The sequence below is a fragment of the Podarcis melisellensis genome (genome assembly GCF_964234715.1).
Source record: "Podarcis melisellensis genome assembly, chromosome: 2".
Lineage (NCBI taxonomy): Eukaryota > Metazoa > Chordata > Lepidosauria > Squamata > Lacertidae > Podarcis > Podarcis melisellensis.
This window is the reverse complement of record NC_138529.1, coordinates 61,350,287-61,366,275: the sequence shown is the minus strand read 5'-3', so window position 1 is coordinate 61,366,275 and position 15,989 is coordinate 61,350,287. Positions and strand designations below refer to the sequence as shown.

General features: G+C 46.6%; 1 protein-coding gene across 1 annotated transcript; it reads left to right on the top strand.

Moving 5' to 3' along the window:
* Positions 1-7,874: 7,874 nt before the first annotated feature.
* Positions 7,875-15,473, top strand: ARSI (arylsulfatase family member I). Its single transcript, XM_081900157.1, has 2 exons — positions 7,875-9,070; positions 13,515-15,473. Exons 1-2 carry the CDS (start codon positions 8,727-8,729, stop codon positions 14,911-14,913), a joined length of 1,743 nt encoding a protein of 580 aa, XP_081756283.1. The 5' UTR covers positions 7,875-8,726; the 3' UTR covers positions 14,914-15,473.
* Positions 15,474-15,989: the final 516 nt, after the last annotated feature.

Here is a 15,989-nt window from a genome sequence, read left to right as displayed (position 1 = left end):
CCTTTGGTGCAGGCTGATGGTGTCGTGACTTCAGAGACTTGGTAGAATCCCAAAGAAATTTCTCCCAAACTATATTATTATACATTTCATTTTTTGAATTAAACTACCAAGTGGCTTCCCATTGAAATGCGTTATCTGAAGAAGTGACAGCAGTAACATCACCAAATGCATTACAATACAATGTAAGATTTTCTTTTCAAGGCTTATTACCATTTTGAGGTAACTGAGAAAGCGAGAGGCTCGGTTTGGAGATACGAGATCATAAGGAAGCTGGAAGAGGTTTAAAAATGTATCAAGGCAGGACTACTTCAGACAGCAAGTGGGGGCTCACAAAAATTCACTTTTCCTTCATCCACAGTTCTTCCCCCTCATTGAAAAGAAGCATGTCGGGGAGAAGCTGAGCTAGAATCCTTCCTGATATCTAATTGTTGCAATTGCTGCAGGCTTGGGGGCAGGAAAAGGACTGCTTAAAATTGGGTGAATCTGCTGGGCAGGTCTGGCCTGGCCTTTGTTAGGCAACGATAGGTAATGTGTTGCCATAGGAACTCAATAATTATCCAATTATTTCTTGGTACAGAACTATTTCGAATAGGAACGACCTTTTGAGAAGGGGGCAGGCACACACACATCAGCTCACTAAACGTGATATGATCTAGGCAGCTGCTTATGAAACTGCAGCTCAAGTATGGGCAGATGGAGAAAGATCCCGGTTGTCATGGATCCCAAGGTGCCAAGTGGGATGGGGCAAGTTTGGAAGGATCTGTCAGAGGAGGAGGAGTTTGAGGCATGGGTGGATGTAGCCGCAAGCCAGTCCCTACTCTGCTTCTGGAGTGCGATGGTCCCACCGTAGCTGAGGAGCTAAATGACCGCATCAGAAGCAGAGGGAGAGTCAGAGGGTTAGACTAGGATCCTGTCACCAAGGACGTACCAGCAACTGCACTGGCATGAACAGATCCACTCTCCCTATAGAAGGGCTCATTTGCAAGCACTGTCTTCTCTCCTTGAAGGACAGCCATGAAGACGACTGCTCCTGCCCTGTTTCTTTAAAAGCAGAACAGGGGGCAGCATGTCAAGTATTGGGACAACATCTTTGCTTTGCCTAGACATGTATCCTAGTTTCTGCTGGTGTACCACTTGAGCTTCAGAAATACAAAAATAAAATTAAAAAAAATTGTCCAGTAGCACCTTAGAGACCAACTAAGTTTGTTCTTAGTATGAGCATGCATGCTCATACCAAGAACAAACTTAGTTGATCTCTAAGGTGTTACTGGAAAAATGTTTTTATTTTTATATACCGGTATATATTTCTACTGCGTCAGACCAACACGGCTACCTGCCTGAATCTTTTGAGCCTTATAATCTCTATCCTGAGCTGACGCAGAGATCCTGTGCTGATTTCCTATTCTTTCGTCTGAGGATAGAGCTGGGACACTGGGAAATAACTGTGTTGTGAGCTTTGTGACTAACACCATTTGGGGATACTGGCTGTCTCACTAAAGATCTGATGTGGACGCAATGGAATTTGGCCCTCTGTTTGAATATTTAAGATGAGCCTCCATCAGTGCTCAACCTGTATATTTGTAAATACATTGCCAATATAGCAAAATACCAGCAAGCCCCCAGTGACCTTCCAAAGGGAACCAAATCTAGATAAGTGCTGTGCAACCCCCCCAACTTTTCACCACTTAGAGAAATTGAGTGACAGCAACAGTGTATTTTTATTGAAGCAATTTGTTATATGAAGGAATGTACAGTCATGTCAGTTCCCACCTGCAGTCCAGATTGGTGTAATCCAGAGTCAAACACAGATTCCCCACCTTACTGAGAAGAAGGCTTGGAATATATATTAAATGCAAATTAGGATCTGTTGGTACTACCGCACTGGGGATACAAATGAGGAGGATTTGTAGAAATGGGGTTTCAAAAGTGTCAACATGGGAGTGATACAGTTTTCGTTTTGTGTACTGCGCTGGGTAGCTTTCAGAACACATGTTTGAGAAGAAAAATTGCAGCACTCCCTGTTATATAACAGTTGCCACCTTGGGCAACTTGGGCACCTTGTCACAACCGATAGTTTGCCTAGTTATGTTGTTAGCTCAGTGCTTATTACAGCTGGACACAAAGCAAAACAGCCATCTGATACCTATGTCATGCAACCAAAATGATTACCAACTTGCAATGGCAGTAAATCAATCTAGCAATGGGATGAAGCAAGCTGGCCACTTATTATATATTTTAAACAATGGTGGTAAACCACCTTTCGTTGAAATAGTCTCAGAAATTATTTATATAGTACATTTATATCCTTCCTTCTAAAGGAGCCCAGGGAGGAAATGTATTATATGCTTTGAACACACCACATGGCCGGAGCCATTCTTGATGCAGGATACCATATAAAAGGACCAAAGGACTCTGTTGGAGTTCCACGACAGCAATTACGCAAATGGTACAACTGCATCCACAACATGAATCAGAAGGGTGATTCATATAAACAAAGTTCATTTGGTCCAGACAATGACACAGAATGTTATCGTTGATCTCAAACATAGCAGCACAAGGCACATGAATTCATTTCTCAACCGGTTAACCATTTATTAGGCCAAAAACATGAGATTGGGTGGTGAGAAGTGCCAGCATGAAATGCAACATACTTGAAGAAAAGGGGGAAATTCTTAGTATTAATGCAGTGTTTTCTCAAAGTGCTTAAAGTGATTTTTATGACAACTCCAAGAAGTAGGCCCAAATTATCAACATCACATTACAGGTGGAGCCTGGGAAATGGTGGCTTGTCTGGAACCTCTATTTACAGTAAAAAACAGCAACCAACTCAGAATAAGTGGTTCAATGATCAGCAGCTCAGAAACCTTATCTAATCTCTCCACTAACAAACCAGAATGAATGCTCATTATAAGGAGGTTGGCTGGAAGCGGTACAAGTCTAGAACCCAGCTTTGAGGGGGTTTTCTCCTCTTTGGCCTTTGCCTCCTTTCCAGAGAGCTTTAAAAGAGCAAGCCTCTGGCCTGCAGTCCACCCCTCCATCTCCTCTCAGGCGGTTCCTGGTGCATTACCTGCACTGTTGAACAGGCACTGAGGAGTGCGCGACTCCCATGGTAAAGGGGGTGGCAGGTTCCTTAGGGAAATCTGGCTCAGGGGGCTTGTGTGTCCCTGACTCAGGGGGCTCCTGGCTGACAGGCCAACTTTTGAGCCTGCCCCATTTGTGCTCTTAATCTAACTAGTCTCTCCCCTTTTGTCTTGGGGTGGGGGAAAAGATCTGAGAGATGCAGGTGTGTACCTGAAATTAGCTAAAATCATGTTCCTGCTATGTAAGACAGTTGGGAAGGAATACAGTGGTACCTTGGGTTACAGGCGCTTCAGGTTACAGACTCCGCTGACCCGGAAGTAGTACCTCGGGTTAAGAGCTTTGCTTCAGAATGAGAACAGAAATCATGCGGCGGCAGTGGGAGGCCCCATTAGCTAAAGTGGTACCTCAGGTTAAGAACTGCTTCAGGTTAAAAACGGGCCTCCGGAACGAATTAATTTCTTAACTCGAGGTACCACTGTATGTGGGAAATGAGATTCTGGAAGTTGTGGTACAGTGGTACCTCAGATTACATACGCTTCAGGTTACATACACTTCAGGTTACAGACTCCACTAACCCAGAAATAGTGCTTCAGGTTAAGAACTTTGCTTCAGAATGAGAACAGAAATTGTGCTCTGGTGGTGCAGCAGCAGCAGGAGGCCCTATTTGCTAAAGTGGTGCTCCAGGTTAAGAACAGTTTCAGGTTAAGTACGGACCTCCGGAACAAATTAAGTACTTGACCTGAGGTACCACTGTACAGTATTTGTACATATAGTAGCATGTTTTAAAATACTTTTTTTTTTCAAAGTTTTGCATTCGTTTGACACGAGTGACAGGGCGATCCTCAGTTTGATGTTAATCTGTCTGAAACATATAAAAAGTGGCTGATAGTGAATGAACTGGAACTGAGCCAAAGAGCAAAATACTGATGAACTGGAACCGGCAGAGACAAGTCATGTTAAATCCAGTCTGAAGGGAAATTCTTTACATGACCTAAGGATATACAAATGAGACATTTTAAAGCACTCCCAGGCTTTATAATAAACAGAAAAGATATAGCATCGTAAATTTTATTTCCAAAAAAGGAAAAGGAAAACATTGAAAGGAGAAAGCCCAGATTTTCGAAGCATTTATGGAAATGCATTGCAAGGACTAGAGTTTCTTCCATTTAAAAAATGTGGCTTTAAGGATAGGTTGAAATGACTGAAGGTATACCACCACCTCAGTATGTTTTTACACACATTAGTGATTTCTTACAAAAGGCTTGTGTAGGTCACTTGATGGATTTGCATGTTTTCCTGGAGTTCTTCCTGCTGGGTTCAATAGGACTTAACTTTCTGGAAAGTCTTCATGAAGCTCCAGTGTAAATGAGACACAGAGAAGTCAAGGAATTTGGCAGGGAGCCATATTCAGCAAGTGAGAGGCTGAATCTGGGTGTCCCAGTTCTAGACTGGAGCCCTGAATGTGTGAGAGCACAAACTTAAGGGAAAATCTCAGTGCATTCAACTGGACACACTCAGAAGCCTCATGCTCAGGAACCTTGTGTTACCTGGGTTCCTGATCATGGGAAGGCTTCTAAGCATGCTAAGCTGAATGTGTTGAGAATCTCCCTTCTGACCTAGAAAGAATGAGTCCAAGTGGTTTTTTTGCTTGCCCTGTGCCTTGCCCTACTCAATTCCCACTCTTTGGTGTTAAACTGGAGCAAACTTTGATATCAACTGAATGAGATCAGTTTGCACCCATGAGAAATGGCCTAGACTGAAGAAACAATTGCCATGGTAAGGATGAGCACTTGCCAGCTAGTATCCACGGGGAGATGATAGAGGTCACTTCCAGATGGCCTGTTCATTGGGTATCAAATCCTGATCTGATTGAACAAAGTTTGAGGGCAGCTCAGACAGTACCCATTAACTATTTATTAACTACTGTATTCATTTGGATTTGTCTGTGGAGAGCTCATACAATGTTGCATTAAGTAATGGGTATTCAATACTCTCCAGTGTGTTTTCCCATTCACTTTCCTTATTACAGAAGTCCAGTTTCATTTATTTATTGGAAGAGGGTTTGTTGCATAAGAACATCCAATTGATTGCACAACCTGAATTTAATTGCACATGATAGAATCAAGCTGCAAAATAGCAACAGCCCTGAACCCAAATGCAGAAAGAGGGAAAAGTTATTTATCTGTCACACAGCTTTAAGAGTATTGAAACCATGTTTTGACATCTGACTCCCCACCACCACCACACACACACTAAAAAGCAATTAAGGGTCAGGAGCAGAGATATGTTGAGGTTATGGCTCTCAATGGGGACTTTAGCCCTGCAAAATTTTACAGGGATGAATGAATGCCCCTACAAATAGATCATCTCTTGATCCTCTGGTGGCAGTGATTTCACTAACAGCATTCAATTTTAGTCAGGGCTCAGCAAGAATGGACCCCACAACCTGTTTTCAACACCGGAGCTCAAACAGAGTGCACTGGAACATGTGCGGAGCGCAGAGCCTTCAGAAAAAGGAAAAAGAAGGTGCTTCCACATCTAGAAGGCTTTGAAGAATGGCTTTCAAGGCAAAAGGCATGATTTCCAAGAGGCTTGGGTCATAACACCATCTCTTTTCAGATATAAAGTATCATTGTATGCATGTGTTTATGGACCATTCAGGTGCTCCACAGTAGTAGAGAGCCCTTTGCTGGCTTGCTAAGAGCAGATTTGCATAAGCCAAAGTCAGTCCTGGCCAGCTGCAGAGCCGCAGGGGTTGCTCAATTATTTTGTTGTGATTTCCAATCTGCCCTGCAGTGAGGTTAGTAAAAAAGGTTACTCACCTCATCACACACAGAAAAGCAATCTGTCTGCCCGATGAAGCAAGCCCAGGCTTTCATGGGGATTTTTAAAAATGGGATTTCCCCTAGTGTGACATTCACATTAGCTCTAGTTCGGTGCCACCAGCATGATGTCTCATAATGGATGAGTCCTGCTACAGAGCGCTTAGGCTTACTAAGAGAACTACCCTGCTTGTTCTTCTCGACCTCTCAGTGGCTTTCATTAACCATTATATCTTTCTGTAGCAGCTCAAAGTGGTGGGGGTCACTGCAATTCAGTGGTTCCGCTCTTACCTCCAGGGCTGTTTCCAGAAAGTTGTTATGTGGGGGCACTGTTAATCACCATGGGGCTTTTCCTGTGGTATCCTACAGAGGTCCATCTTTTCCCCCATGCTATTTCATTCTTATTTAGAATACAATTAAGATAGTGGCAAAACAAAATTTCTAGTGCAAGACATTTGCAGCCTTTTTTAATTTATTTATAAAAAAGGCAATCTATATGAAGGAGTTGTCATCAGGAGTTTTGGAGTGAATTTCTCACCGATAAACGAATCTGAATCAGAAGAGGCAGCTCAGGTGCTAGGCAGGCGTTAGGGGGGCAGTGATGGGCTGAATCCTGGTAGGAAAAAACAGAGGCATTATTATGTGTTCCATGTTCTTGAGCCCAGGAGGTGAAAATAAAGCCTGTTCTGGATGAGACTCCACTCCCCTAGAAGGAGCAGGTTTGTGGCTTGAGGATCCAGCATTGCCACATGAGGCCCATGTGGCTAGGGGTGCATATTTCCAGTTACGGCTGGTTCACCAGCTACAGCCCCTATTGGGCAGAGATGACCCCATGAGCCGCACACCCCACCTCCTAGCTGCCCTATGAGGGCTGCTGCTGCTGCGCATGCACAGCCTCCCACCATTGCCCAAAACATTTGGCACCTGAGGCAATCCCCAAAATGGCGTCCTCCCCTCACCACCAGGGAACAATGGGTGAGGGGACCAAGGGGTGCGGAAGATCAGGATCTGGTGCCTCTGGGATCCTGCCGCCTGAGGCGGTTGTCTCACCTGGCTAGGACTTGCTCTGCTGATTTAGAAGGGTGAAGATCAAGATTTGAAGTCATGTGCTGATCAGGTGCTTATAGGGAAGATTCCCTGCTTCAGACTATCCTGGCCAGTGGGAGTTTGGCCAGTGCATGCGGCCATATTTTCCCACTCGCACAATGGTAACTGGGTGACTTTTTGTTTAGTCATTTAATCATGTCTGACTCTTTGTGACCCCATGGACCAGAGCATGCCAGGCACTCCTGTCTTCCACTGTCTCCGGTAGTTTGGTCAGACTCATGTTCGTATCTTCGAGAACGCTGCCCAACCATCTCGTCCTCTGTCGTCCCCTTCTCCTTGGGCCCTCAATCTTTCCCAACATCAGGGTCTTTTCCAGGGAGTCTTCTCTTCTCATGAGGTGGCCAAAGTATTGGAGCCTCAGCTTCAGGATCTGTCCTTCCAGTGAGCACTCAGGGCTGATTTCCTTCAGAATGGATAGGTTTGATCTTCTTGCAGTCCATGGGACTCTCAAGAGTCTCCTCCAGCACCATAATTCAAAAGCACTGGGTGATATAGTGATACCTAAAAAGGACACCTGTCCAGCTCTCTAAGGCGAAAGGGGCAAGAGAAGAATAGATGCGCCGTGAGTGACTCACAAGTGGCGTTCGGACAGACACACTGCATATGTTTAACAAACATGGAAGAAGCGAGTCATGGGCCTGCACAGGCCCCCACCATGGACTACGTGAGAAGGGGGCTCCGCGTGTATTATTGCTTCTCTACAACCAGGAGATCCCGACTGGGCCACGTGGTTACATTTACAGCGTGGAATAGCGCGCTTGCCTTGGCGGGTGGGGCAGAAAAACGGGCGCGGACGGAGCCCCCTGTGAGGCGTCGCGCAAACGCTGCCTGCTCAGCTTTATCGCTTGCAAACTCTGCAGAGAGACGCTACTGAGACCGCCTGGAAAAGGAACCGCTCTTAGGACCCGGGAAGATCCTCCCGGATGACTCCTTCGAATCAATGAGAGCCCTGGGAGGAGCCGGCGCTTGAGGCTCCCCATAAACCGGCCAATATCCTGGGCAGATGTTTTACAACTTCTTGCATTCTTCAGAGTTTGCTCAGGACGGGCTTTCCTGCCTGGCTGCGCTCTCCACATTTTGGGTTTCCCCCGGGTTGGTTGGAGGGTGGAGGGCGCGGAAGAGGAGGACGGTGACAAAGATCTGCGTGGATTTTCGAGGCGGGGGAGTTTTAAGATTATTGTTATTATTATTGATCTCAAGGGGGGCTAATGATGCGATTCTGCCCTCGCCAGGGATCTCCACCAGGGCAAAGCGCGGAGAGGGCAGGGAAGCCCCCGCTCCGCAGGCCAGGAGGGGGCGCAGCGGCGATGGGGGGCTGAACTCCCGCGCCACCTTCGGCAGGAGTAGCACGTGGAAAGATCCTGTCTCTCCAAAGGGGCTCCGGGACGCTCAGCCCGCAAACAGGGGCGGGGGCGGGGGAAGAGAGAATAAATAACGGCAAAGCCCCAACTTTTGGGCTTTCAAACCCTGAACTCTTTGAGGGCGTCGCTTTCTCGTACCTTGGCTGATAGTAACAATTGATACGATCGCTCAGGAGGATCCCTTTTGTGGCTTCCCCTGGATCGGCTGGGAAATTGTGAAATCATAAAAGTTGCTTCAGGAAGCAAAATATTTTGGGGGGGGGCGCAGAGAGGAGATCTCCTGGTGCCGAAGATGCCGGGGCTGCACTAGAAAGCGCTTCTTCCCGCTTTTAAATGCCTGCCGGCTCGGTCCAGCATGGCTGTGTATGCCCTCACTGGCTTCTCCCTCGTCAGCCTGCTGAGTTTCGGCTACCTCTCCTGGGACTGGATGAAGCCCGGCTTGGTGGGCGAAGTGCCCGGGGACCCGATGGGGAAGCCTCTGCCGGCGGCTGCTGCTGCTGCTGCTTCTGCCGCCCTGGCCAGGCCGCCCCACCTCATCTTTATCCTGACGGACGACCAAGGCTTCCATGACGTGGGCTACCACGGCTCCGATATCCAGACCCCGACGCTGGACAGGCTGGCGGCCGAAGGGGTGAAGCTGGAGAACTATTACATCCAACCCATCTGCACCCCTTCCAGGAGCCAGCTCATCACCGGCAGGTAAGGGCTCTGGGGCGGAGGGGGAGAACAAGCAACCAGACCCCCCCCCCAAAAAAACACACACAGACAGAGCTTCTTATCAGGATGGTGTGGTGTGTACCCCCGTCCAATAATTTCACATGAAACACCTGGCAAGTGTTAGGACACGGAATATGCAACTGTCCCATACAGGAATCGAACCTACAACCTTGGCATTATCAGCACTACATAAAATAACAACTGGTATTATACCAGGGGGAAGATCTGCGTGCTACTTGATGGCGGTAACTTGACAGTGTTCTGTAAAATGAGAGAGGGACTTTAAAAGCCAAGTGAGCAACTAGATTTAAAATAACAAAAAAACAGATTTCAGGCAATTAAAGTTTTGCTTTTGTTTCCTGGATGCTAAAGATACTAGGACTTTTTTTTTTTTTGAGTGGGGGCACAAACAATAACCCTAACTGGGTAAAATATGTCACTTTATCAAAATAGTGAAATGCAGCGTGGTTGGTGTGTAGACAGTGTGAGGATCACAGGGAGAGGATACTCATTCCAACCGTTCAGTGAAGGCGCAATTTCATTGGATGGCTTTAAACAAGTCATCACAGCTCATTCGCAGTACGGGGATCGCGCTGACCTAAGAATTACAGTTAGGATGAATGATACATGTAGGTTGAAAAGCTATTCTTCCATTAGGAGTACCATAGAAGGATGTAGTATGTAACAGGAGAAAGCACCAACCCTACCTCTAAGACAGAGTTAAGGCAGCTGCTTCAGAGACAGCTGTTTTGGGTTATCACAGAGGGGCAGCAGCAAATTGTTATTTATTTCTTTGTTTTATAATTGTTGTATTTTTCACTGCCAGGGAGGGATAGAGGCATTTGCAGGATTCTCTGCCTGTAAAGTGGTACCTCAGGTTAAGTACTTAATTCGTTCCAGAGGTCCATACTTAACCTGAAACTGTTCTTAACCTGAAGCACCACTTTAGCTAATGGGGCCTCTTGCTGCCGCTGGAGCAAGATTTCTGTTCTCATCCTGAAACAAAGTTCTTAACCTGAAGCAATATTTCTGGGTTAGCGGAGTCTGTAACCTGAAGGGTATGTAACCTGAAGTGTATGTAACCCGAGGTACCACTGTAGTGTCAAAATAACTGGACCAGCCTTGCATCTTATGCTCCTTGACGTGTGTGTGTGTGTGTGTGTGTGTTTGTAGTGGAGTCTTAGACAGCAAAATATCTTTAGTCAGCCCTTCCAAACAGTAGCTCTTTGGGTGGAGAAATCAGTGGCGTTTGAAGACCATGCCCCACCTCTCTCTTTTAATTATGTCCTGGACAATTTATATGTTTCCATTTCCCTTAGCAGTAAGAGTGATTTATTTCCCCCCTTTCACTTTTATGAAGTACTTGGAGGCATGATCTGGCTCCTGTTATAAGAAAAGATACTGGGCTGAAAAGTACTGTAGATGTCAAGTGAACAAAAGATCGCTTGCCTGCCAAGACATAAGAAGGAGAAAGCTGTGTAGAACACTAAAGAAAACTAATTTAAAAAAAAAGTTTCTATCAGGAATGTGCCCCTGGGGCCTTAGGTTGCAATCCTGAGCTTCTCTACATGGATATACAGTCTATTGAAATCCACAGATAAATGCAGGGACTGTTGTAAATTTTGGTTCATGAGAGGGTGAATGCAGGCTCTTTTCTATATTGTGTCTGCAACATGAGGATAGAATTAGTGTTCAATTAATGGGCATAATAATTTACTGACTGGTTGACTTCAGTGCCGTTAGTAAGAGCCTCACAGTCAGCATTGTAGGTTTAGATGTCCATGGGTGGCACAGAAAGGGAAGGGTGGATCCTGACATCAATACCCCAACAATATTGAATGTGTGTGTGAATGACATTTTTCCTTCAGCATCCTCCTATTTTGCACCTATGCACCTATTTTGTAAGGAAGAAGACATCTAGCATTATGACAAAGTATATTGTACAAACTGAAATAGTTTGCTGAACAAAAAACACCCTTGGCCAACTAGAACAGAGCATCTAGATAGAGAAGATTATTATCATCATCATTTGTTAGTTGCTTTGTTCATGAAAATGATTCAAAGCGACTTAAAAACACAATAGGGGAAAAACACAATAGAAAAAAATACAATAGAAAAAAATCCAACAACAATAAAAAACTAGTCAATAAATAAACTTCATAAAAGTGAAAGGGGGAAAATAAATCACTCTTACTGCTAAGGGATATGGAAACATATAAATTGTCCAGGACATAATTAAAAGGAGAGGGGTGGGGCATGGTCTTCAAACGCACAGATTTCTCCACAGTCAATAAAAAAACTAAAATCAAATGTAATACAGCAACTCAAATAAAATACAAGTGTAGCAGATCCTGCTCCATGGGCATAGCCGGGGGGGGGGGGCAAGGGGGCAGCTGCCCCCTCTAAATCAAGCAAATCAATAAAAAAGACTTAACTAGCTGAGGTTCTGCCCCCACCCCAACATAAATCCTGGCTACACCCATTTCCTGCACCAGAAGAGACCATCTGAGGATTCTCCCAAACACTCTTTACTCTACACTCCCTTGTATTGCCAGTGTTTCAAACCACCAAAATAAGTATTCTGAATAAAAATTATGTTCTAACAGTAATCATTCCTCAAATGATTATGAAACGATCTGCAGTGTGAAAATCAGGAAGCAAAGAAGCCTCCCTGATCCCATGTAACCAAGCACTTTTCAGTCACAGAACAATGCAGAAGCGACTGGTGTGACCTCTCTAGGCTATGCAGCCCAAACCAATGTAAGGGTAAGAAAGAGAGGCCAGAGTAAGCTGTGGACACTCCTTCAAAAGGAGACTACATTTTGGACTGAATAACAGGGTGAATAGAACAGACTCGCTGTGAGTCACAATGATTTCATCCTGGGAAGACTTAACTCTACAGTACTTCCAAGGGATTGGACAGTCAGCAGTGCCAGTTAAAAAGGGGAATCCTCTTTGTACCTGCCTGGAATAAATACAAGAAGAATACGTAAGAGCAGTTGGGTGAATAATTAGCATGTTGGCTGCAGTTTGAATTGCCTGCATGCCCAGGACAAGTCTGGAGGGCGTGTAAGGTCTCTCCCCCTCCCCCCCATGCAATCTGACTGCACATTAACCTGGGATCAAGTCCCATTGCATTCAGTTGGAATTACATTGAAGTGCATAGGATTGCATTGCACAATAGTTTCTCCCTTCTGGCTAAGCCTATCTATCAAGGCTACCAGTGATAGTGGTGGGTGTGGCCAGATGATCAATAGCTGTGGCTCTTATCTTTGCACAAGAGACTACAATCCAGCCAAGCACAAGCCAGAGGCTTTCTCACCTCATCCCACATATCTTCATTCAAGCAATCACAGTTCAAGGACATGTTCCAGCCAGGCAAAAACATTCAAGGAGGGTGCAGAGCGTTAGTGACTGGGGAGGCCATGCAGGTGAGGTTTAATTGCTGTAAACACAGTGGGTCACTGCCACTTACCCAAAGAGGAGAGACGAGGTGTGGGAAGCTTGGCACGGCGCGGCGCATGGGGCCAGATCTAAGCCGACTCCTGCTACCATGTACCGTTTCCCAGTTCACAATGTGTTACACCCCACCAGCAACCTGTGGTGTTGAGAAAAGGGGAGAGCATTAAAGCCCCACCCACACTGCCTCACGAGACACTACTGGGGCAGAGCAGGGCCTGGGAAAGGTTTGGCCTGGAGGGAACAATGTGGCCTAGAAAGAGTCCTGAGGGCTCAACAAAGAGGCCTGCAGGAATGTATTTGGCACCTAGCACAGAGGTCCCCAACGCCTGGTCAAAAAGCTTGGTATTGGAGCAAAAACAGGCAAAGGGTACTGTGTCACCTTAACTACTGAATGATGCATAATGGACTGGAGACTATGCTTATGCATCTGATGAGATGGATTCCAGTCTATGAAAGTTCATGGTATAATAAATCTATTGGTCTTTGAGGTGTCTCAAATGTGCATTTCTAGTCCTGGACAGCATGGTGAATAACATGGTGTGGTAACAATGTGATTAGGGCTACAATATCATCATCATCATCATTCAATGTAGCACCGAGCAAATTGCTCTGCCAGTGCAAACATTTCTGCCTTCTCCCTCACCTGTGTGCTCTTCTGGGGCTCTCCAACCCCCAACCCTAAGGGAAGCTTCGCCCCATGGCACTAGCAAAAGTCCTTGTGTGGGCTTCCACTGGCGGAACTACTTAGTTGAATCTGCCCCCAATATACATATATTAGGTGTGCCTCCAATTTGAGAATCCTGAATATGCAGCCATGGGACCTTCAATAAACATTCTCAAGTGCACCTAATGCCCTGCAAGGGCAGATTTTTCCCTCGGGCTCTCTGCAGATGCAGAATGAGTGAAGGGCTGAACTGTAGCCATTAACGATTTCCCTTTCTGATGCCCTTTCCTCTCCTCCTAGGTATCAAATCCACACCGGCCTTCAGCACTCCATCATCCGTCCCCGGCAACCCAACTGCTTGCCCTTGAACCAGGTCACTCTTCCCCAGAAGCTGCAGGAAGCTGGCTATTCCACCCACATGGTGGGCAAGTGGCACTTGGGCTTCTACAGGAAAGAGTGCCTGCCCACTCGCCGGGGCTTTGACACTTTCCTTGGCTCGCTGACCGGGAATGTGGATTACTACACCTATGACAACTGTGACGGGCCGGGCGTTTGCGGCTACGACCTTCACGATGGCGAGAACGTGGCCTGGGAACAAAGTGGCAAATATTCCACTTTCCTCTATGCCCAGCGAGTAAACAAAATCCTGGCCACCCACAACCCCAAGGAACCCATCTTTATCTACGTAGCCTTCCAAGCTGTGCACACACCGCTGCAGTCCCCGAAGGAGTACATCTACCGCTACCGCTCCATGGGCAACGTTGCGCGGCGTAAATACGCTGCCATGGTCACATGCATGGACGAAGCGGTGAAGAACATCACCTGGGCGCTCAAGAAGTACGGCTACTATGAAAACAGTGTGGTCGTGTTCTCCACTGACAACGGCGGGCAGACCTTCTCCGGGGGAAGCAACTGGCCTCTGCGAGGCCGCAAAGGGACTTACTGGGAAGGAGGAGTTCGTGGAATTGGCTTTGTGCACAGCCCGTTGATTAAACGCAAGCGGAGAACCAGCAGGGCCCTGATTCACATCACGGACTGGTACCCAACTTTGGTGACCTTGGCCGGGGGCAACTTGTCCGAGGCAGACAACTTGGATGGCTATAACGTGTGGCCAGCAATCAGCGAGGGCAAAGAGTCTCCCCGCACGGAAATCCTGCATAACATTGACCCTCTTTATAACCATGCTAAATATGGCTCTTTGGAGAGAGGCTTTGGCATATGGAATACGGCAGTGCAGGCCTCGGTGCGGGTAGGAGACTGGAAGCTTCTTACTGGAGACCCCGGTTACAGTGACTGGATCCCGCCACAGACTCTGACCAACTTCCCAGGGAGCTGGTGGAACCTGGAGCGCCTGACGGACGGCCTACGCAAATCTGTCTGGCTCTTCAACATCACCGCCGACCCGTACGAGCGCTACGATCTGTCGGACCAGCGGCCTGATGTGGTGAGGGCTCTCCTCATTAGACTCGTCCGCTACAACCAGACGGCCATTCCGGTCAGATACCCGGCAGAAAACCCTCGTGCCCACCCAGACTTCAACGGTGGTGCATGGGGTCCTTGGGCGACGGAAGAGGAGGACGTGTGGGAGGGAGGACACGGAAAACTGAAAAATAAAAACCGGAAGAAGAAGTGCAAGATCTGCAAGCTGCGCTCCTTCTTCAGGAAGCTGAACACAAGGCTGATGTCCAACCGTATCTGAGGGAGTAGGGGTGGTGCCAGACGCAGCCTCAAGGGGGTGCAGTTTCAAATAGAATCCATGGGGCAGTTTAATCCCACCCCCTATACCTAGTGCGTGAAATGGGTTGGGATGCTAGTCCACTTCTTTTCCAGTGGAGGTAGGGCCCCTCCAGGTGGCCTTTTTATTGAGCATTCATGATGGTTTGTACTCATGGTGGTTTCTGGGGAGTTATATGCAATCCTGCTTTCAATACAGTTTGCACCTGCAACAGTTTCGGGGCAGGCGGACTGTTTTGTTTCCAATTAGCGCACGCCCCGTAACTCCCTGCTGAAATCCTGCAACTTTTTATCCACAAACCTTCTGTTTTCTTTGTGTGGGTCTTGGTTTTCTTGCGCTATAGTGCAAGAGTGTCCCTCTAGGTGGCAATAATGTGCTAACATTGGGGAAGCACAAATAAAGCGGAATGTTGCATGAACAGTCCAGTATAAACCCACCACTGATATGCTATTATTGCATCAACGACATGTTACAGAAAGAAATCCTGGTCTGGAAGGGCCTTTAATAAAGTTTGACCTAACCCACCTCACCTCCTTTTTTCTTCCACTCTAGATACTGTCCACAACAATGAATATTTTTACAGTACTGGGAAACCCTCCAGGACTTGTAATCTCTAATCTTTGAGAGCCTGCTTAGCCTCAGCAGGTTCTGGAGACTGTCCCTTCCCTTCCCTTCCTTATTTCAGAATGTTCCGAACCCATAGTTGTCAAGTGTCATCATGATTAATGAAGGTGTGTGTATCATAGTTAGATACAGTACCGCTATTCAGCAGTAGTCACGCTGAGCAAGGTCTTATCCACTACCCAAGGACCAAACCAATTGTACTCAAAATCACTGAAAGGTGTTTGAAAACGTCTGCAGCTGCTCTGTGTATGCATCATGAAATATCATAAATAATGTTAACTTATGTAACGCTTTTGCTCTGGGAAGGCGTCTGCAGGTTCTCCCCTCCCTCAAGGCTGCAGCCCCCGCCCCCGATCACTTCAGTGCATGTGGGCGGTGATACAGAAGACCTAGGACAGTTATTTTTATCAGAGAGA

What these genes read in the sequence shown, in the direction of transcription:
- ARSI (XM_081900157.1), top strand. Translation starts at nt 8,727, where the DNA reads ATGGCTGTGTATGCCCTCACTGGCTTCTCCCTCGTCAGCCTGCTGAGT. An exon ending in AGCCAGCTCATCACCGGCAG is followed by an intron (nt 9,071 to 13,514) that starts GTAAGGGCTCTG and finishes CTCTCCTCCTAG; the next exon opens with GTATCAAATCCACACCGGCC.